General features: G+C 54.9%; 1 protein-coding gene and 2 pseudogenes across 2 annotated transcripts in view; 1 reads left to right on the plus strand and 2 right to left on the minus strand.

The window, feature by feature from the left end:
* Positions 1–572, minus strand: part of LOC146764162 (uncharacterized) — a 233,780-nt pseudogene extending 233,208 nt beyond the window's left edge. Inside the window, exon 1 of the transcript XR_014950959.1 lies at positions 482–572. The product of XR_014950959.1 is annotated as an uncharacterized LOC146764162 (transcript). The remainder of the gene's footprint in view (positions 1–481) is intronic.
* A 2,326-nt stretch (positions 573–2,898) lies between these two features.
* LOC146764169 (serine/threonine-protein kinase PAK 1-like) lies at positions 2,899–9,295 on the minus strand. Its single transcript, XM_085565641.1, has 6 exons — positions 9,116–9,295; positions 8,244–8,361; positions 7,752–7,851; positions 7,138–7,334; positions 6,583–6,720; positions 2,899–6,136 (listed from the first exon to the last, which is right to left on the minus strand). The coding sequence occupies exons 1-6, from the start codon at positions 9,235–9,237 to the stop codon at positions 6,047–6,049; spliced, it is 765 nt and encodes a 254-aa protein (XP_085421767.1). The 5' UTR covers positions 9,238–9,295; the 3' UTR covers positions 2,899–6,046.
* An 8,259-nt stretch (positions 9,296–17,554) lies between these two features.
* On the plus strand, positions 17,555–21,146 carry LOC146764170 (uncharacterized; annotated as a pseudogene).
* Positions 21,147–21,710: the final 564 nt, after the last annotated feature.

Below are 21,710 nucleotides of genomic sequence, written 5' to 3' on the forward strand. Positions count from 1 at the left end.
GCTCCAGGCGCATCGGGAAGTCGGAACCTTCCAAGGAACTCAGCCGGTGGGCAGAGGCAGAGGGAGATGCGGCCGGGAAAATGAGGATAAAAAGGAGGCTGCGGACTACAGCCACGGCAGAGAGCGCACGGCAAATGCCCCACGGCCTCTGCCCCTGCTCGGCAATAAAGTCACTTTGACAGGACTCCTCGCTCTCCTCCGGGCACACAAACCTCCGGCGACGGGAATTTCCCCGCCCGCTCCCGGCCGCGGGGCAGCCCCTCTGTCCTACCCACAGCAGCCGGGCCGAGCCAGCGCTGCTCCGGCAGCGGCTCCTGCCCGGCCCCGGCGGGAAGGAGACCGCGGGCAGCCGCTCCCGCAGCGCCCTCGGCCCGGGGCCGGCACGGGCCGGACACGGCACCGGCGAGCCGCCGGAGCCCCCTGCCGCCCCCTCCGCCCGCAGCCAGCCCCGAGCCCCCGCAGAGCCCAGCGCGGCTCCCACCTGCGCCGGGGCCGCCTCCGAGCTCCGCCGCCGCCGCCTCACCGCGCTCCGGCCGCTGCCGCCGCTGCCGGGCCCGCACAGCCGCTCGGCCAATGGCGGCGCTGGGCGGCCACGGCCGCCCTCAGCCCGCCGCCGGGGCCGCGCCGCGCCCCGCTCCCACCAATCAGCGCGCCGCGACCGCGACTGACGGCACCGGCGGCCAATGGCAGCGAGCTCGGGGCGGGCTCTGCGCACGGCCCCGCCTCGCCCCGCGCTCTCGGCGCCCCCGGGCTGCGTGAGGGGAAAGCCGGAGATGAGGAACAGCCCCGGCACGGGCCCGGGCCGAGCCGGGATTGAGCTGCCCACACAAACAAACTTCTCCGCGCCTCCCGCCACGGCTTTCCCGGCCCTGCGCCTCCCGTGCCTCCGCCTCTGCGGGAAGCCCAGGAGCCTCACTTCTCCTGCCCCTCGTTAGCGCATCAGAGCTTCGCTTTGATTTCCCCCGAAAAGGGAAACCTGCCCGAAGCCCTGTGGGTGGGTGGGGCAGGGGAGAGATTTCTGGCAGAAAACTCCAAAGACTCGGAGCAGGAGAAGGAGAAGTCGGTGCAGAGCCTTAAATGCAGCTTTCCCCACGCCTCCCTGCTCCCAGCTGCACCTCCTCCCCCGGCAGGGCAGGAGACAGGGAATGGGGCCATGCTCAGCTCATCCCCCGGGGCTTCTCCCTCTGCTCAGGGACAGGAGTCGTTCCCTGCTGCACCCTGCGCTCTCTCCCGGCCGAGACTTCTCCAGGAACTTCTCGGAGCGGAGTCCATCCCCTGGGCACAGCCCCCTCCGAGTGCTGCAGCGTGGGTCACTGTGCCACGGGCTCAGTCCTGCCAGGACAGGCTGCTCCAGCGGGGCCCCTCTGCCCGCGGGCTCACAGCCTCCTCTCGGGCATCGCCGAGCTCCAGCCCGGCTCCTGCAGGGGCTGCAGGGGATCTCTGCATCCCCATGGACCTGCAGGGGATCTCTGCATCCCCATGGAACTGCAGGGGGATCTCCGCAGCGCCATTGTAATATATGTCATGGAATAATTTGTGCTTATGAAAAATATACATCAAGTCAATTGTGCCTCTAGAAAAAGAATCTTCAAGTTTTAAATGAGCAGTGGCTGCAGCCGAGGCTAGAGAAACCACAGTTGGCAGAGAAAGAAAGACCTAATTTACAAATGAAAAAAGGTAGCTGGGTGCAGAGATGGGCCCTTTCCGGGGAAAATCCAGGAGACACCCAACGTTTAACCCCTGGTCTGCCGGGGAGCCAGAAAACCGTGTGCCATTCCCATCCTTTCCATGCTTGGACCAATACAGAAACTGCTTTCCTATTTCCTTTATTATCTTTTTCAACACTTTCCCCTTGTCATCTCTTTGCCAACATCAGTTTGAGTAATTTAGTTTTCCACAAACTGCTTTTTTTTCTGCTAACAGATAATCTGATCCCATCCCCTGGTGAAATGTTCTGTTCCTCATTTCAGTGGATTGGTTGGCAGGAAGGTCAGGAGCTGGAGGTGTCTGGTTGGTTCTCATTCCGAGGACAGTTTTTAATCTAATGATGCCATTGAAATGATAAATGGGTTCTCTGTCTCCTGATAGGAATTTGTGAAAAATGCCAATCACTTGGTTTTTAGAATTTTAAAAGTTTAGTAATAATAAAATGGTGAAAAAATAGGAATGTAATTAGACTGATAAAAATTTATAGTTAGGACAATTACAAGACAATAAAAAGGAAAGAATATCTGAGGTCCAGATGCTCTCAGGCACTTAAGCCAAGATGAATGTACCTTGTGAATGAAGGAATCACCCCTAAAACAATACACTGTTGCATATTCATATATCCTTCATGGTTATGCATACATTCTATTTGAAACAAAAAACTCTGTCTGTTGTATGTCAACTGCTTTCTTTAATTCCCACGGGGTCTTCGAGTCTGAGCAAGGCGTGAAGAAATCAGCTTCTTCTAATAAGAAAACCATAAATTGCTCTTCTCTGGAGAATTTGCGTGTTCCTTGAAGCGAGTATCTCATTCCTTAAAGCCCCCCCCCCCCCCAACACACACATACATAGTTTCTTTTTTACTACTAAAGCTTCATTTTATCTACAAAGCTACATTTACCATACTGTTATATGTAGCAGATATAATTGGCGCCATTTCTAATATGATATATGTGATATTGAATATTTGTTAGATTTGTTAGAACACTCTAACACTCTACACGGTTGTATTAGGATTCCCCCCCTCCCTCGCAGGTGAGACCGGGTGTATATTGGAAACTGATTTACAAGTAAGAAGGTGCGGCTCCCCAGGAGATGGGGCATGGCTGGGGAGATACAGGAACCCCCGGTGCTGATCCTTGCTGGAAGGACCCGAGATGGATATCATGGAAATCCTTGGGCAGACACAGGTGAATGCAGCGTTCCCTCCCGTAAATTTCATCAAGGGATTCAACAAACTCCAGACACTGAATTGTTCTCCCTCATCACCAAAGCAGAAAATCTTATTAACATGTGGACTCTGAAGAGAAGACTGACTGCCGAAATCTTGGGCTCAGGCAGAATTTTCCCTATAAAAACTGCTTGTGCCAGGATGGAGGTGTGTGGGCTTAGAGGAAAACCTCTGCTGAGGCTGACCTCTTTGTTGCACACCCAGGGCCGACCCCGGGCTCGGCTCTGTTCTTTCCTTGTGGCTGGCCATGTACAATTTGATTGCAAAATAAATATTTTATTTTTTCATATTAATTTGGCTGGACAAATTTTCATTTATAACAGTTGTAACACATAAAAGGAAGAATCCCCATTTCTTCCACCATCCCATCCTCAATACATTACCCCACCAGTTAGTTTTTAACACTGTTTTCCCATTTTCAGATTGGTGTCTGGGTTGTTTTTTTCTAGGATGACCTCCCCGTTGTCATCTATTTTCAATAGTCTGATACATTAAACTTTCCACAAACACCCCCTTCATTAGCCAATAAATAGTCTAAAGCCAAACTATTCTGGTACACTGCAGTTTTTCCCCATTTTGCCTGCAGGTACTTAATTTGGATGGGTTATAACAGTGGCTGTTGACATGGGTGTGTGGAACAAAAAGGAACTTTGGTTTCTTTCCATGTGATACTTTCTGTAGCATTTGTGACACGATCTTGCTGCTATCTCAGAAGGGAAAAGACAACAAATGAGAGACAGAAACAGGAATGACAGAGGTCTGGCATGGCTTATACCCCCACCTCCCCTGCCTGTGGGGTTGCTGCCCACAGCAGGTACGTGTGATCTTCTCGCTGGTGAGTACAGTGCTCAATCCAGGCTTGCTCTCTGTTTCCCTTGTCACTCCTTTTTGCTGATTTTTCTAGGCAAGTCCTTTTCAACGCTCCTTTGGTGTGTTTTGGTGTTGCCCATTTTAGATGTGATAGTCCATTCCTCACGTTTCTTCACAAGTCCTCTGCCTCTGTTTCCCACTTTCTCTAACAACCTGAATACCACCTTCTTTCAACTACTCAAAAAGTCCTTTCTCTCACAATACCATTCAACACAATCCACCTGTCTCCAAGGAGATAAAGTAAAGCTCAAAATAAACAATCTACATTATATATACTTCCATTCATCTACATTTACTCACTTTTATTTTTCACTCACTTTCACATACAAGGTACCTTTTGCTTTCAAACAGTCTACATTACATATCTACACCCTGAGTGCTCATGGAATGTTAATCCATCAACCCAGCAGGTTTAATTCTGGATGTCTCTCAACCCAGCAGAATTTTAGGTGTTACTGTTTTCCAACCCCAGATCCCCTTGGACATTTTTAACCTTCAGTCCTGCTGTGTTGTCCAACCCCAGATCCCCTTGGGCATAACCTCAACACGCAACCCTGAGTGCTCTTGGAATGCAAATCCCCCAAATCCTCCTCTGGAAGGAGCCCCCAGAAAACAAACCCCCACGGCTCCTCCCCACCCACCTGATTTGGGAAGAATTTTTTCTGAGAGAAGTGGAAAAGAACCGGTTTATTTAACAAACGAAACACTCCCAAGCACTAAAAAAAATGAACAACACCAGATGACAACAAAACTCTTTCACCACTCTGCAGAGATGACAAATCCAGAAAGTCTCTCCTGGGGGTGGTCGCCCGGGTCTGGGCGCTGGGGATTGCTCTGGGCACTGGGGATGGCTGCTGCAGATCACAGAGCGCAGGCTCCCGGTGCTCCTCGGGGTTCCCAGGTCCCAGTCCAGAGCAGGTTGGATGGTATTCAGAAGAAGGAAAGGGAAAGGAACAGTCCAGGGAAAAAATTGGACTGCCTAGTTAAACTAACTAACAGGAAAAAGCAAAGGCAAGAGTGGAAGCAAAAGCAAGCAAACAAAGCCAGCAAAAGCAAGCCAAGCCAGCCCACACAAGCCTCTTGTGGAGAACAGACCATGGGGGGAGGTGAGCCGGCTGATAACAAGACAAAACAAACCTTCACTTTCAGAGTCAGTTCTGAGAGCACAGAACAGAATATCAAACATGAACAGAACCCACAATTGGGGATACAAACACCAGAACCTCACCCTGGGACACCTGGGTTTCCACATCAGCAGGAGACAGTTCCTGACAGTCGAAGAGTCAGCGGCAGGGTCCTCATCACACCCGTTCCTTAAATGTTATCTGGCCATGCAGACGGTTTTAGCTACTTCTACAAGTACTTTAAATCAACATCGGCTGTCTCACCACTATCTCTGAGTTATTACTGCCAGTTAGTTACAAAAATAAAAGCATTAGTTGTTATTTCACAACTACAGCTACTTCTGCAAAAGTTAACATTCTAATGCACAACACATGGCATCCACATCAATATTTTGCAAAAGCCAAAACTATCATGTATGTTTTTCACACTGTGCACAAGCTAAACTATCATCCATGAATGATGTTCTGAGGATATGAGCTACACAGGGGCCAGGGCATTGGCCACAAAAAGCTGACAAATTATACTACAGCAAAAGCAGTTAAAAGTGATTACAAACTGTACTGTATCAAAATCGTTGTGATTAAGAATAAGTTGCAGAAGTCAAGACATAAGAGCAAAAGCCACCAACTACATAGTTCTCTATAACAAACCCAGGGCAGGTGTTTCCCTTGCAGGGAGCACTGGGGCCTTCCCCGGGCCCCTTCTGCCCTCTGGCAGAGCCGGTGGCATTTTCCAGCACACGCAGTTTGTAACCAAGAGTCGGGTGCAGCCCAGAAGGCTCCGAGCGCCTCCTCCCAGGCTGACTCTGCAGATCCGAGGCTGCTCTGGGCTCTGCCAGGGCTCTGCTGGGGCTCAGCTCTGGGCCAGGCTGGGCCCGCTCTCCCCTCACATTGCTCCGGGCAGCCGAGTCACGGAGGGAGGAGGAAGGGACACCTCAAGGGAGTTGAGGTTTAAGAGAGTTTTTATTCAAAAAACTGCCATACCAAACAGGCTGTCATAAGAGCCGTAACAAACAGGCTGTCCTAACTACCATAACCAACTAGCACTGCTAACTACCATCACTAACTAGTTGTCCTCACTGACTACTGTAACTAAAAGCTGTCCTCAAGTGCTTCATCTCCTCTGCTGCTGCCTCAGTTGCTTTGCTGCGGTGATCAGAGGGGTCAGGCTGGAGAGAGGCTTGGCTGATGATAAAAATGGGTGCTGCCCAAAAAATAAAAAAGAAAGAAATGAACTGTTACTGTCCAGAGCCAACTTCCTCACAGGCTCTGTTGCAACAGGACAAAGGGAAATGGTCAGAAACTCAGGAGAGGGAAGCAGGCTCAGGTTAGATCGAAGGCAGAATCTTTTTGCCAGGAGTGGGGAAACACTGACAAAAGGTGCCCAGGGGTGTGGGAGGTGCCTCCTCCCTGGGAACATCCAAGCTCAGGCCAGGCAGGGCTCTGAGCACCGGACCTGCCTGAAGATGGCCCTGCTCCTTGTGGGGCACCAGGGGCAGATGCCCTCGAAAGGACCCTGCCAAGCCAAACCCAGCGAGGATTCTGCTTGCTTTGCGTGTGGAACGCAGCGAGGCTGGAGACTATCGGAGGGGCCCCAGCAGAAAACCCCTCCCTGGTGCTGCTGCTTCCCCTCGGCCGCTCGGCATTCACCTGCAGCAGCTCCTGGGCAGACCAGCGCTGCTCCTCGTCCGGCTCCAGGCTGCACTCGAGGAAGTCCCGCAGCAGAGCCGACAGGCACCGGGGCTCCTGCAGCTGCGGGGTCCCGTTGTGCCGGATCAGAGCGCGAGCCTGCAGGAAAAGCAAACTCAGCGCTCTGCCAGCTTCCTTCCCACCCACAGGTGCTCACAGCGACCCCGGGTTCTCAGCCCCAGCTCCAGGGGCACTTTCCTCCCTGGCAGAGGTGCTGCTCACAGCTCATTGTCCTGTGCCAACCAAAAAACCCAAACCCTGGTGCTGCCACAGCCATTGGAAAGAGCTGATGCACTTGATTCACATTTTCAGGTCATCCTCACAGACAGAAGAGCTGGAACATCATAAATCCCAAAGCAAATTGTTGCTGGAGACTGCAGAATATTTGTTTGTGTTGAGGCTCGAGTGCTCTGGGAATTCCCTTCCCCAGGTGCAGAAACCTCCAGCTGCTGCTCCCAGTGCAGGGTCACCCTGTGCTCACAGGGCTCTGCAGCCCCTGGAGAATTTGCCTCTTACCATGGCCCTCGTTTCCTTGACGTAAGGAGGTTCTCCTTCCACCATCTCAATGGTCACAATGCCAAAGGACCAGATGTCCACCTTGGGGCCATAAGGAGAACTGGTCACAACTTCTGGGGCCATCCAGTGAGCAGTGCCCACCATGGAGCTGCGCCGGTCCTGCTCAGAGCTGAGCTGAGCACAGAGGCCAAAATCAGCTGAGGACAGAAACAAACACTGTCAAAGGCAGCTGGAATGAGGAAACCAAGCACCAAGACTCCCCACTCTCAGTCTGAGAATGCAGTAGTGAAGTCAGCTGGAAAAGTGCTCAGGGCTGTAGCCAAGGGAATGTGGAACTGGACCCTTAAAGAAACCCTCAGCTTTTGTGAAGTGGCTTTTACTGATTCCCTTGAAGCTTTAGATTCCAACTCCTGCCCCTCTGGCAGGGCCATACCCAGAGCAAAGCCACCCCTGGCACCCTGCTGCTCTCCGGAGCTCTCTGCAGGGGCAGCCGCTCTCAGCTGGCAGCAGGGGCCGGGCAGTGCCCCCAGCAGCCCTTGTGGGGCTCTGGCCGGCACTGGGAAGCAGCCCCACAGCCGCACCCGGGAGTGCCGTGCCTGGCCAGGAACACCCACCCAGCTTGACAGAGCCGGTCATGCCCAGGAGGATGTTGGAGCTCTTCAGATCTCTGTGGATCACCCGGTTCGCATGCAGGAAATCCAGACCCTGCAGGCACTGAGAGAGAACAAGAAACACCAGGACAAAAACCAATGGCCAGAATCTATCACACAAGAAAGGACAGTTCTGAATTCTGCCAGCAGCAGCTTTGCTGTGACAGGCCAGGAGTGCAGAGCAGACAGGCTCCAGGCAAACGGTTCAGGGCAAAGCTGAGAACAGCACATCAAATCCAGAACAGACAGAGAGTGCCACAACAGCAGGAAAGAGAGCAAGAACAGAGCAGAAGTGCAGCGATGCTGGCAGGCCGTTCACTGCAGAGGCTCTTTCTTCTCCAGCTCATAAAAACAACAGAGAAACAGAGCCCTGAGCATGGAGCCACTCCTGTTCTCACGCCTGTGTGGAAGGACCATCGTGTCCAAGCCGTGGCAGCCACAGGCAGGATCCCTCACCTCCCGACTGACAGCTGCCATCTCTCCTTCAGCCATGCGTGTCTGTCTGACAACGTCCTGCAAAGTTCCTCCATCCATGTATTCCATCACCAGCCAGAGATCTCCACCAACAAGGAAGCTGGAAGAGAAAAGCAGTGACATGGAGACGAATGTGCAGTGCTCAATTCCCCCATGGAAAAGCCTGGAGTGTAGTTTTGTTTCCAGGTCACTTGTCCATGAGGACAGAATCTGATGGAGAGACATTCCTGCCAGGCTGCAGAGTCCTTGGAATCTGCACAGTCTAAAGGAGGAGACCCCTGTGAGAAAGGAGAGGCCTTAGATGGCAAGCAGGTGAAAAATGCAGTTTAGCAACAGCCCAGATCAGTGTGGAACCACAACACTGGCCCCCCAGCTGGTTCAGCTTCTGAGCTCATCAGTTCCACCATTCCCTGCAGAACAAGGCAACACAACTCCCAGGGTTATCCAGGGGAGGAGGCCATGCAGCACTTGGGACAAAAGCAATCAGAAACCTTTCAGAAAGTCCCTTCAGAAACAGGCAAGGCCAGTGAAAAATGGGCAAATGAGGCATTTCTGGAAACAAGGCCCTGGTTTTCCTGGCATCTGCAGCAATGGAAAAGGGCTGGGAAGAAGAAGCCAAGGGAAATAATTTCTGCTGTGGTTTATCAGCACTTGTTGTAAGACACAGAAAATGGGGTCAACTTGAAGGAAAAAACAAACCAAAGTAACCAAAGCACACGGAGGGAGCGAACTGCCAGGCTGCTGTTTTGGGAAGATACGGCTGGGTCAGGCATTTTCAAAACAGGCTACAGACTACGGGTGCCAGGAAAGGTTAAGGCAGGGCCCGTGCACGGGGTGAGGCCTGGAGCACTCACCTGTCCAAAGAGTTGACAATGTTGGGGTTCTTCTTGTCCTTCAGGAGCAGGAGCTCATTCACAGCGCGTTCCCCGTTCTGCCCTCTGAGACTCATTTTCTTTATGGCCACCTGAGGGGACATTGCAGACCTTTAACTGGAGGAGTCTGTGGCAGGAGGCCACAGCCAACACGGGGCGAGGCTTTTTGGAGCGACCCAGCTGGGCTGTGCCAAACTGCCCTGGGATGGGCACCAGAGCTCAGCAAGGGCCACTCCCAGAGCCCATTGCTCTGCTCGCTGGGGCTGCTTACAGGACACACGGCCAGAGACATTTGGCCTTGCAAGCTCTGCAGAAATGGCCCCTCAGCTGTCAGCCTCCCAGCTCTAACCACATTCTCTGCACCTACAGTCTTCTCAAATGGCCTCAACACTCTCATTATTATTCAAACACATTTTGCAAGCAGGAGGTCATTCTGGTTCTGTGAAAACAGAGCAAAACAGCCAGGAACCCTTTAGCAATTCCATGGGATTTGGTCATGATTTCAGATGCAGTTGCTTTGTTTGGGATTGCACAACAAAGCAAACACACACATCCATTGCTCAGGTGATCCCTGTCACAGGCTGTCACTGACCCCAGATCCAAACAACTGCAGGGTTTAGGAGAGAGCTTTGCTCTGGACATCCATCTTCTCATTTCTCTCCCTCTCTCTCTGTGGACAGCTGAAGTGGAATTAAATCCCCAAATTGAGCCCAAGCAGGATCTCACCCTAATTAGGCCTTGAGGTACCCTTTGAAGATGAAAGGCAGTATGGAAAAACTGCTAAATAGTGTTCCTGTCTGCAGCTAAGGTGAAGATAAATTGGGCCTCAGTCTCCAGCCCTGATGTGTTCACACTTTTAGATATGAAGAGCAAGCCAGCGTGTCCTGCTCTGACAGACACCGCTGCCCTCCTTGCATCCCTTTGGGCACTCCAGAAGGACTGAGTGTGTCCCAGCTGTGCTCTGCAGGCTGACACTGCTCTGCCTTCAGAGGAGCAGCCTGTGCAGGAAAGCTCTGCTGGCCCCCAGAGCTGCAGCCACAGCTCCCAGCAGAGGGGAGAGCCCTGGAGAGCTGCCAGACGTGCTGGGCGTGTTGGCACTGACCTCTCCTCCAGTGGCCCTGTCGAGTCCTTTGGAAACGGTTCCGAAAGCCCTGGAGACAAAACAGCAGAGAAGAAAGAAGCAGCGCTTGAGGCCCTGGGAGTGAAAGCCAGCCCAGACAGGAGATCTCTGCTGCCTGCAGCGCTCACAAACACCTGGGTGCATTGACCCTTGCAACAACAGCGCAGCAGCCACCAGCTCTCTGCCATGCCAGGTGTGCAAGAGAAAACTGAGACCCAACACTAAGGAATTGGGCTGGAGCAAATCCCAAATGTCCACACTTAATTGCTTTAGTTCAAAACCTGAGGTGAGCAATGGGTGTCTAAAGAACTGGAAAAGAATGCATTTCATCCTTTTCCATTTCCTGCCTAAGACCTGCAGGATCCACAAGGGCCCTGCCATCAGGCAGGTGATGCATTTTCCCCCAGAGTGCATCAGATCTGTGTCTGTTGCTGAATGTATGGGCTCTACGAGCTGTGCTAGAATAGAGCACTCATTAGTTCATCTCTGGTTCCTGTTTCAAAACCATTAGGTTGTTAATGCTGACTAGAGGATATTTTTTGAAGCAAAATATTTGAAAGAAATCTCCTTGAGAACTCTTTTCTGACAGTCACCAGATGGTGAGTGGCTCTTTTAAGCAATCCAGTTCCAGACACAGAAGATCTTCCAGGTCCTGCTCCTTGCTGCAGGCAGGACACTGCCAGCCTCAGGGGCCTGTGACGGCTCCTTCTGACCCGAGTTCTCAATTCTGATCAGGACTGAGAGACAGCAGGATGGCACCCCAGTGTCTGAAGGTGTTTGGAGCTCTCCTGACTTCTCCCTTGATCCTGCACCAGCACAGCCCCTGGGCTGCTTGTGCAGAAGTAGCTGCCGTGCACTTACCCTTGGCCAATCTGCTCCACTTCCAGGTATTTCTCGGCAGGCTCCTCCACGCTCACGATGTTCCCTGAAAGAAACCACGTGGAAGAGGCTCCCTACCAGAGCGAGACCCCGCCAGAGCAGAGCCAGAATGCAGCCCCACTCCCTGGGGCCGTGAGCCCCTTGGTCTCAGCTGGGAAGGACAATAAATGCCCCTGTGACATTCAGCTGCAGAGCAACGCTGGCTGCAGCTGATGCCGAGACACACACACAGCCCCTGCTCTGAACACAGGAACAGAGCAGACGTACTCAGCTGCACCAGGCACCACTCCCCTCTCCCCTCTGGCTGCAGGGCTGTGCTGCTGTCAGAACCTTCAGCCCAGGATCCCACAGCGGAGGGAGGTTCCTCTTCCCAAGCACAGGGAGGTTCTGGGTCCTCTTCCCAAAATGCTGCAGGTTCGCCGTCATCTTTCCAAGCCAGGGGATGTTCACTGTCCTCTTCCCATGCTGGGAGAAGTTCACCCTCCTCTTCCCAAGGCACAGGATGTCCTCTGTCCTCATCCCACAGCGGGAGATGTCCTCTGTCCTCATCCCACACCATGGGGGCTTGGCCATCCTCGTCCCGCACCAGGGGACATCCACCGCCCTCGTCCCACGCCGGGAGATGTCCACTGTCCTTGTCCCACGCCGCGGGAGCCTCGCCGCTGTATTCCCACAGCGCGGGATGTTCGCCCTCGTCTCCCAGAGCAGCGGGAAGTTCACTGTCATCTCCTGGCACCGAGGAAAGTTCACCAGCGTCCCCGAGAACAGCGGGGAGCTCACTGCTGTCTTCCTCCTCTTTGGCCTCCTCTTGGGAAGCAGAGGGAGCCAGAGGAGGGGCTGGTGCTGCTTTTGTGCCCTGTGGACAGACGGCAGCGTGAGGGACGGGAAGTTCTATCTCAGTGATCACCTTATTTATCCTCAGCTGCACATCCAGCTGCACTAAGCAGAAATTGGGATTGGGGCTCTTCAAACTAACAATGGGCTAAAGTCAACATTGCCACTTATTGTTGGGAATTCCATATTCCACCGTGGCTAAAGCCAGCAAGCAATCCTCTGCCTGCAAAACCAGACCTGCAGCCCTTCAAAAGCTCTGCAGCAGAAAAGGAGAAATCTGCTGGGGATCCCTTTGCTGCTGCTGCTGCAAAGACTCTGACAGGAACTTTCCTTCAGCCTCCCAGGCTGGCACTCGGCTGCCACATGCCAAGCTCACAGCTTGCTGCACAATTCCAAACACCGAAGGTTCCTTTCCCACTCACCGGAGGAGGAGCTGCTCGGAATCCACACATGAGGTGCCCTGCAACGGGAGAGGGAACATGAACCAGATGCTGTCAGGGAAAAACTGCCTGTGGTGGGAAATGCCACAGTGCAAGGCAACCCCGAGAGAGCATTTTGCTTTCCCAGCGTCCCTCCAGGAGCCACAGTCCCTTCCCACAGCAAGAGAACAGCACAAAATGCTGGGCTGGGTCAGTTCTTGGCTGGACAGGGAGTTCCCGGCTCTGCTGCCACAGACTCCCCGCTGGAGGGAACAGAACCCCCCAGGGCTCATTGCAAATGCTGTGCACGCCCCGCTGGCTGCAGACACCCCCTTTTTCAGCTGCAGCTGCTGGCAGGAGCTCTCCCAAAGCAATGGAGCCTTCATGGCCATTTGGTTACAAAGTCAGCTCGGGTCCAGAGGAAGAACAGAAAGCACACAGCAAGCCCAAAGCCACAGCAGCAAGGGAAAACCTCGACTTACGTGCCAAGTGGGTTAAAAAATAGCCCGAATAAGCCACAGAGTACAGCGTGCAAACTGCAGCAGCCACGTGCTGGATCATTTTGGCTGCGCTGCACACGCCTGCAGACTGCAGCCCTGCAAGCACACAAGGACACCCGTCAGGGCTGGGCTGGTGCTGAAAATGCCTCGGGCAGGAGGATCCTCCGGCAAGGAGCAGTGCCCAGAGCCACTGGGGACACTGAGGCCTCCGTGTCCCACAGCCACGGGAGCACCTCGGGGACGTGGCAGTGCTCCTGTGACATCACAGCAGCAGCTCATGCAGAAACCGCCCGGAAGGTTCTCCTGGGTCACAAAGGAGCACAAAGAACCCTCCCAGGGCACAGCCTATTGCCCAAAGGCTCCAGGAGGAGCTCTGAAAATGCAGCAAACAGGGACACCCCATAGCCCAGCCTGAACACTGAGGAGGAACAAGGACGGGAGCACAGCAGAGGAAACAGGACCTTTAGTCACTGCTACTTCTGACTAAAGCCAGCAAGCCGTGTTCCCGCTGGGATCTTTGTTCTCGCTCTAAAAACAAGCAAGGTGCTGCACTCTAAATATACAGAAGGCAGGAACTGGGCAGGAGGTGGGATTAGGAAGGAGGAGGAGGAGGGAGAGAGGAAACGGAGGAGGAAGAGGAGGATCAGGAGCAGGAAAAGGAGGAGAAACAGGAGGTTCCAGTGCCCCCTGAGGCCGCAGCACCCTTGGCCCCGGGACCATCGCCCCCAGCTCATCCTGCAGGTGAGAGGGGAGGGGGAACTCGTCCCAAATATATCGGGGAGTCTCTGAGAGGGTTTTTTATTGGGGTGTGTTGGGAGCTTGCAGATTGTGGAATTGAGCCCCAGATGTCGTCTGGGAGGCCCAAATAAACACTGGGAGGTTTTTTTCTGTGTGTGTGTGTAGGTTTGGATCTTGCAGGACCCCAAAGCTGAGCCCCCTGGGGGATCTTTGGGAGTCCACGAGGCCATTGCCCAGTGTCACCAGGGGGAGGACATTGTCCTGGGGACCCCCGGGGGAGCAGAGGAGGGGAACCCCTGGGACCCCCGGAGTGGGGAGAGCAGAGAGGGGCGATCCTGGAGCTGGGGGACCCCCGGCTGGCTGGAAAGGGGGGGAGCCTGGAGAGGAGGAACCCCTGGGACACCTGGGATCTCAAAGTAGAGCATCAGGGGAGAAGGGGACCCCATGGAGCCCCAACAGCCCCAGGATCATCCCTAAGCAGGACACCTGAGAAGGGGGAACCCCTGGAGCCATTGGACCCCCATCATCCCAAGGAAAGGAAACCTCTGGAACCCCAAAAGTGGAGAGATCAGAGATAGGGAACTCCTGGGAGAGTTGTTTTGGGCTGAACCTTGATATTGTGGAGATTTTCATGGACACAAGAGTCCTGCTGAGTTCTAGGGATGGACTTGGGCAGGAGGAGCCTCCAGTCCAAGGTGCTCTCCTCTTGTTTTTCCCCCAAACCAGGATTTGTCATTCCCTGCGCGTGGCTAGATGGAGGAGGAGGAAAAGCCCCGGAGATGCTGCAGGAGGAGGAGCTGCAAACCCAGCCCAGGGAGCTGCGGGGAGGAAAGAGCCCCCCTGAGCCAGGAAGGCGGGCGGAGATGCAGGCGGAGCTCGGAGCTGGTGGAGAAGCCTCATGGCAGGGAGAAGCCCCACAAGTGCTTGGAATGTGGGAAGGGTTTCAGCCGGAGCTACCACCTGATGGAACACCAGAGGATCCACACTGGGGAGAGGCCCTACGAGTGCTTGGAATGTCAGAAGAGCTTCAGGTGGAATTCAGAGATCGTCACTCAGCAGCACTTCCACACCAGGGAGGCCCTGCGGGTGTCCTGAGTGGGGGCAGAGCTTCGTGCGCTGCTCCAGCTCCATCCCCATGGGAGGATCCGGGCTGGATGATCCCCAGTTGTTGCAGCCTGAGCTGCTACAAGGAGAGTCCAGGGTAAAGAAGCAGAAAAGGCCTTTGCATGGTATCCACAGATGTTTGATTCAGCCATGCCGTGAGATGTTCAGGGTTTTCCCCAGCACACCCATCCCCCTGCTCCAACTCTCAGCTCTCCCTGTCCTGAGGAGTCGGGGTGGGGGTGACCCTGGTCCCTGGGCAGTACAAAGATGAGGCCCAGTCAGGGAACAGGGAGGGAGTGGCCCAGGGACACAGGAACAGACACAGGAACAGGGAAAGGAGCAAACGGAGTCCAGCAGCCCCTTGAGGGAAGCCTCCTGCGTCTCCCCAAACCAGGGAAATGCCCCCCAGGATCCCCACAATTCCCCTTTTTATATTATTAAGAAAGCTTCTCTGGAGGATCAAACTGATTCAACACAAAATGACAAAAACAATCAAAAGCACTCATACAATTTTCAAAATGCAAACAATTCTGAGTCTCTAATGTCCAAATAGATTTTCTTAGAGCTGGCAGGAGGGATGTGGGGTTTTCTTAGTCCAGTTTATCAGGAGATGGAGTCAGGAGCCTTCAGTAGGGACTGGTTCTCTGGCCCCTGTGGCAGTGCTGCTGGCTGTGACAGACTCTGTACGAGGTAATGTAGGTGGTGGTGTGCCTGTTGGAAACTCCAAATAGAAATCATTACTTTTTAAGAAAAAGATGGTTACTTTAGGAAAACTGTCCTTTCTTCCCCTCCAATTACACTCACTTGGGTATTATGAAGGAACTCTGGGGAAAGGGACTAGTGGAGGGAGGCCATGGAAAGGGGGAAAAGGAGGTAGGAATTTGTGGGAACATAAAAAAGGGGTAATAGGACAACGGAAAGGAAACGGGGAAAGTGGGAGGGGGGCAGGGAGGCCACAGGAATTGGGGAAGGGTATTAGAAGAAGTGGGACTTATCAGACAGGAAAGTTGTTTTGATATGGAGGTGGAGTCTTGGATGGAGGGCGGCTTGTTGGTGTTCTGTGCTCTTTCAGCTTTTGGGCTGTTGCTGGGATTTGGTTGTTGGTTTTGGGTTTTATTTCCCCAAGGAGTGTGGAGGACTTCCATGACATGGGTAATATTTTGCAGGTTTGCAGTTTGGTGCATGTTTGCCACCTTGCACTGGAACTCCACCAGGTCCTGTCACATCGGCTGCTTGGGGGCCTTTTCTTCCTTGTATTATATTAAATTCCACAATTTCTACATCTCCTAGACTGTGGAGTTATTTCCTGGGGTTATTCTTTTTTATAGCAGTCTGATGAACAAGCACATCTTGTTTGTTATCATTCTGGGTTATGAAACGGTATCTGTTTTTGACATTGAACCATTTCCTGTCCCCAGAACGTTCATGGCAAGGACTTTTTTACCTTGGCCAGCGGGTTTGCGTGTGTGTTGGTGATGCTGGACGTGGCGCCGGTGCTGGGGCGCTGCCGTGCGGGGCTCGTCCCGCTCCCGGCGCTGGCGGCCGCGCCGAGGCTCGGCCCCTTCTCCTTCCCGGCTCTGTCCCGGCCGGTGCCCGCGGACGCTGCGGGCGCAGGAGCTCCGGAGCAGCAGCGGGGCGGGGGCGGCAGTTTCGCCCCAGGACTGCGGTTCTGAGCCGCCCTCGGCGGGGCTGCCCGCCCGCCGGCCTCACCCGCCCGCCCTCGGCCCCGGGGCCGCGGCTGCCGCTCGTTGTCTCCGTGCGGGACCGCGCCGCGCTCCCCGCCCGTTTCCCGGACGCTGCGAGGGCTGATCATTTCTAGGTGTTCTGGAGAGGGCAGCGAGGTCAGTTAAAGTGCACAGGAGGCCAGTGAGTGCAGTTTGCTTGGAAATGGCCCAACTGGCCACAGTTCAAGCACCTCTCGTTGTTAATGGGCACCACTGCCTCCCCCACCCCTTTGCTCACGGCCAGGGCTAAAGCAGTTTCTGAAGAAGAGGCCTTAGTGCAGGTGTCGACCATCTGTGGGATGGGTGGCTCTGGATCTTGGGGAAGAGCTCCGAGAAGCTTTTTGGTTTCCGGGTTGGCGTTAGACATTGCCATTTTTCCCAGGAGTTCATCCCTGGCCTCTACATTATCAATTTGGCGATCAATGGCCTCTGGGAGGTGGTCAACAAACTTAACAAATGTCTCTTCAACCCCCTGATGGATTGAAGAAAAGTTTTGGACAAGGGTGGTTCCATCAGGGATTTTTAAAAGAGCAGTCTTTGCAGCAGATTTGATGTCATCTAAGACATTGTTGGGCAGCATGACCTGATCCTCTGGTCTGCTAAATTCCCCCTCTCCTGCCAAAGCCTCAAGGCCTTCCTGGCCTTCGCCTAAAACTTCACTCAAGTCATACTTGGATAGGATTGGCTTTAAAAGTTTTTTCCACTGCAATAGTGCAGTGGTAATGTAATGGAAGGTATGGGGAATTAAGGTATGTCCTGTGAAAGTTTAGTCCAATACATTTTTAAAATATGGAGAATTGCGGCCGTAGTCTCTGGCCACTTTTCTCAACTCCTTCCCCTCAGTGTGAGGAATCCGCTCCCATCGTGGCTCCTTTCCCCGTTTAATGACGACAGGCGCCGCAAGGCAATCGAGATCTCTCACCAAGTCCAGGTCCCCATCCCACAGGGCTCCTCCCTGATCCGTGTCCAGCCTCCTCCCGGCCTGTTGTTACTGCCGGGGTGCCGCCGTCCTCATCCTCTTCGGAAGGTGGGTCGGGGCAGGCTGGAGCGCGCAGCCTCCGGCGGAGCGGTGGGGCCCGGTGACTTGGGGCCTGCAGGCCAGCATGGCGGGCTTCCAGCCAGGCCCGCGTTCGGTTCCGCGGCGTGGGAACCGGGATGGGCTGGAGAAGGAGGGAACTACCCTCAAGGGCCCACTCGGGGATGTGGGCAGGGGACAGAAGGGGCTGGTCCCGACGGTGACACCATCGACGCAGCTGCGAGCGCAGGGGAGGGACCCGAGGCGGGGCTGTACAACTGACATTCCTGGAGCTGGGGACCAAACTGGGGACAGGGCAGTCGGGGACAAGGGAGCGGGGAAGGCTCGGGCTGGAGTGGCCAGGGCCAGCCCGAGAGAGGGACTGAGTGGGGCAGGAGGCAGCAGGGAGTAGGTGACAGCCCTGTGCCCGTGGGCAGGGTCTGGCTCCCATCCCACCCATAGGGGAAGCAGGGTTAGGATCAGGGAGGGAGGAACACGGGGAACAAGAACCAGGGACCCAACTTTCTCTCTTAGGCTTTACTAATTTAAAAATCAAATCAAAAATAGGATTAAACTTGCCCACTTTATAATTTCCCCCCGTTTGTATATCATAAATGCATCACCAATCTTTTCCCCAGAACGAAACTGATGAAACATCTTTCTGGGAAGCATCAGGAAAGTGCTCAAACAAAAACTGAACAAAAGTTTTAAGATCCCTCTTTTTAAATGAAATGTTCCCTAGTACTAAAGTTGCTTTAATCTGAATATAAATCTCTCGTTGAGCTGGGGATAAATGATTGTCCATGTTCCCCAAACAACCCAAAATTCCCCCCCACGAGGCAAAAGGATTAACTTAAGATAAATGTGTTCATGTGTGGTGCTCTCCCCCGGGCACCTGGCAGCCCACGCTGCGAGTACTCACCAATGCGAGGGACACAAAGGAAAAGCGAAACCTCGAGGGGGCTGGTGGGCTCCTGCCGGTCCTTTGGATTCTGAAAGCTTCCCTTCCAAAGCGGCAGCCTTCCCTCAGAATTCCAAAGGGGTGCCGACAGGCCAGGAGAAACAGTCCTCACAAAGCGAAGGAAGAAGCTCCTCCTGGAGCTGGTCCCAAACAGCGCTTGAATTCCCGAAGATCCCGGATCCGATGACCTTCAGGAGACGCTCTCTGGGACTGGACAACTGCCCAAGGTCCCTGTTCTGGGAGCCATTTGTTCCAGCCTGAACTGCTACAAGGAGAGTGCCGGGTAAAGAAGCAGAAAAGGCCTTTGCATGGTATCCACAGATACCACGGGACAGATACTCCAGGGACAGCAGCCAGGTACTGCAACAGCGACCCGCACATTATGGAGCAAAGAAGGACTGCGGTGGACTGGCTCTGCCGGTGCAACCACGAGTATCTCAGCCCGTTCCTCAGGGAGCGCCGAGGTGAGCGTGGGGCACAGCGTGTCCCCTCGAGCCCTGCTCTGGCAATGACCCTGAGGGCCCTCAAAACCTCCCTGGGAATCGCCCCAGAGCCCTCAGCCCTCCTTGTGCCCATCCCCGAGACCTTCTGTCCCTGCCACTGACCCCCGTGGCTCTCCCAGTCCATCCCAGTCTCTCCCAGTGCCTCCCGGCTGTCCATCTCAGCCTGGCGTGGCGCTGCCGCCTCTCAGCCAATCAGAGCGCGAGTCTCTGATGACTCATCTGTTGCCAGGCAGACCCGCAGCGCCGCGTGCCCCGCGCTGGACTCGGCCTCCCAGTGCCGCGCGCTTCATTCCCAGTTCCTCCCAGTGCCGCCCCAGTCCCTCCCACTCCTTCCCAGCCCATTCCCAGTTCCTCCCAGTGCCGCCCCAGTCCCTCCCACTCCTTCCCAGCCCGTTCCCAGTTCCTCCCAGTGCCGCCCCAGTCCCTCCCACTCCTTCCCAGCCCATTCCCAGTTCCTCCCCAGTTCACTCCGAGATCTCCACCCTCTGCCAGTGCCCCCCATCCCCTCCCCTCTCTCTGAGTATCATCCCAGTCTTTCCCAGTTCATTCCAAGTCCCTCTCAGTCCATTCCCAGTCTGCCCCAAGGCCACACCACCCCTCCCCTCTCTCTCCCAGTTCCCCCCAGCTGATCCCAGTGTGTCCCCGCTCTCTCCCAGTGCCCCCCACCGTGTCCATCTCGCTGGTGCCCTCGAGCTCCCGGCCCAGCCCCAGTCACCTGCTCTGCTCCTTGGTGGATTTCTACCCTGCTCCCATTCAGCTGAGGTGGTTCCAGGGCCAGCAGGAGCTCTCTGTGGTGGCCACCGACATGGTCCCGAATGGGGACTGAACCCACCAGCTCATGGTGCTGCTGGAAACCCCAACCTGGGCCAGGGTCACCTCCAGCTGCCAGGTGGAGCACGTCAGCCTGGAGCACCCCCTGATCCAGCACTGGGATACAGGTGAGGAATTGGGGGCACTAGGAGAGCCACTGGGATGTGCTGGAATCACCTGGGAGGGAGTTGGAGAGAGCCTGGTTTCAACTGGGAGAGGAGGTTGTGGGTTTGGAAGGGCTAAGAAGGGGTTTGGAGAATACTGGGGAGGGTGGGATGGGGTTCTGGGGGTCCTGGTGGACACTGGGAGGGAGTTTGGGTGTGCTGGGTGTGACTGGGAGGGATGAGAGTGAGCCTGGAAGAGTTGGATGGAGACTGGGGATGGAAAAGCAGAGGTTGGGACAAGGTTGGTTGTGCTGGGAAGAGACTGGGAGGAGTCTGGATGACCCCTGGTGGGGCTGGGAAGGGACTGACAGTTTGGGGGTCCTGGAGCAGTGGGGGGCAACTGGAAGGAGGCTGTGAGATACTGAGAGGGACAGGAGGAGCTTTGGTGGGTCCTGGGGATGTCAGGAAGGGATCAAGAGGGAGGTTTCAGGGATCCTGAGTAGGTTGGGAGCGACCAGGAGGGTGCTTGAAGAGGCTTGGGTGCCTGTGAGAGTTTCTGGGGGGTCCTGACCCCTGCGGAAACCCCGGAGATGCTGCTGGATGCTGCCACAGCAAGATGCTGACAGGAACTGGGGATTCTGTGTTGGGCTTCATCTTCCTGGCACTGGGGATCGGGTTCTACCTGCACAAGAATAGGGGGGTTCCGGGGGTTGTGTCCCCCCTCCCCCAGAATGTGAATGCTTCCCCGGGGTCCCCAGCCTGGTGTCACCCCCTTTTTTCTGCCCACAGAGCTCCTGAGCCGCCGGCGGTGAGAGCCCCTCGCCGTGACCCCGGGCCCGCCCGGCACCCCCTGCTCCATCCCCACGCTGATTTTGGGGGGACCTGTGTCTCCAGACCTGCTGTCACTCTGCCCCTGCCCCCTGCTCCCAGTGTTCCCAGTAAAGCTTCCCAGTTAAACCCAGCCCAGTTCCTGGGGGCACTGGGGAGGGACTTGGGGGGACCCCACGGCGGGGCCGGCCCTGGGCAGGGAGGGCGGGTCCAGGTGGGGAACACTGCCTGCTGCGGGTCTGCCCGGCAACTGGTGAGTCATCAGCCCCGCTCGCTCTCATTGGCTGACTCTTCTCCACCGCGTTCTCTCATTGGCTGAGGAGAGGCCCGGCAGTGCAGAGAAGGAACGGGAGAGATCCCGCCCCGAGCACCGGCACGGGGACAACAGACCCGGCCTGGGCACAGGGAGGGAATTTATTACCAACCAAACCACGGCAGCACCGGGAGAAGGGAAAGAAATCCCTCCAGCACCTTCCCCCAGCCAACGGGGATCACCCACAACAGGGTTATCCACCATGGAGAGACGGGGACATCCCAGTTTAGAGCAAAGCCAATTTTATTGAGTGTACCAGGTGTTTATACAGGGATTGACTTGTATGGGGCTTATAGAGGGCTCTGTTTTTGGTAACAATTTCCCATTGGTTACACATTCTTGGTGACATCCAGTAACCTGGGAACATTTATTTTATCACAAAGTCTCACACCATGTTGCTTGGCCACTTCTTGCCCAGGGAGACTGAAACTGTGTCTGTGTCTCCCACAGTTTCTGCTCAGTCAGGCCTCAGATATCGGGCCCCTTTATCAGCTCCATTGCTTTACTCTCTGTTTTATTCCCCATACGGGGACACCAGGGCTCTGCCCCACGGGGGTCACTGGGGATCATCCAGCCCGGATCCTCCCATGGGGGATGGAGCTGCAGCAGCGCACCAAGCTCTTCCCTCACTCTCTTCCCTCACTCCAAGCTCTTCCCTCACTCTCTTCCCTCACTCGGGGCACTCACAGGGCTTCCCTTAGTGGCGCCTCCTTTGGTGTTGGGTC

Source organism: Lonchura striata, chromosome 36 (assembly GCF_050655825.1).
Source record: "Lonchura striata isolate lonStrDom1 chromosome 36, ASM5065582v1, whole genome shotgun sequence".
NCBI lineage: Eukaryota > Metazoa > Chordata > Aves > Passeriformes > Estrildidae > Lonchura > Lonchura striata.

Bases quoted from the DNA above. Each gene is read 5' to 3' on its own strand.
- LOC146764169 (XM_085565641.1), bottom strand. From the start codon at position 9,237: ATGTCCCCTCAGGTGGCCATAAAGAAAATGAGTCTCAGAGGGCAGAAC. The intron at 7,852-8,243 runs GTGAGGGATCCT...GTTCTCTCTCAG, and splicing joins TGGCAGCTGTCAGTCGGGAG to TGCCTGCAGGGTCTGGATTT. The intron at 6,137-6,582 runs GTGAATGCCGAG...TTTTTTGGGCAG, and splicing joins CTGCCCAGGAGCTGCTGCAG to CACCCATTTTTATCATCAGC.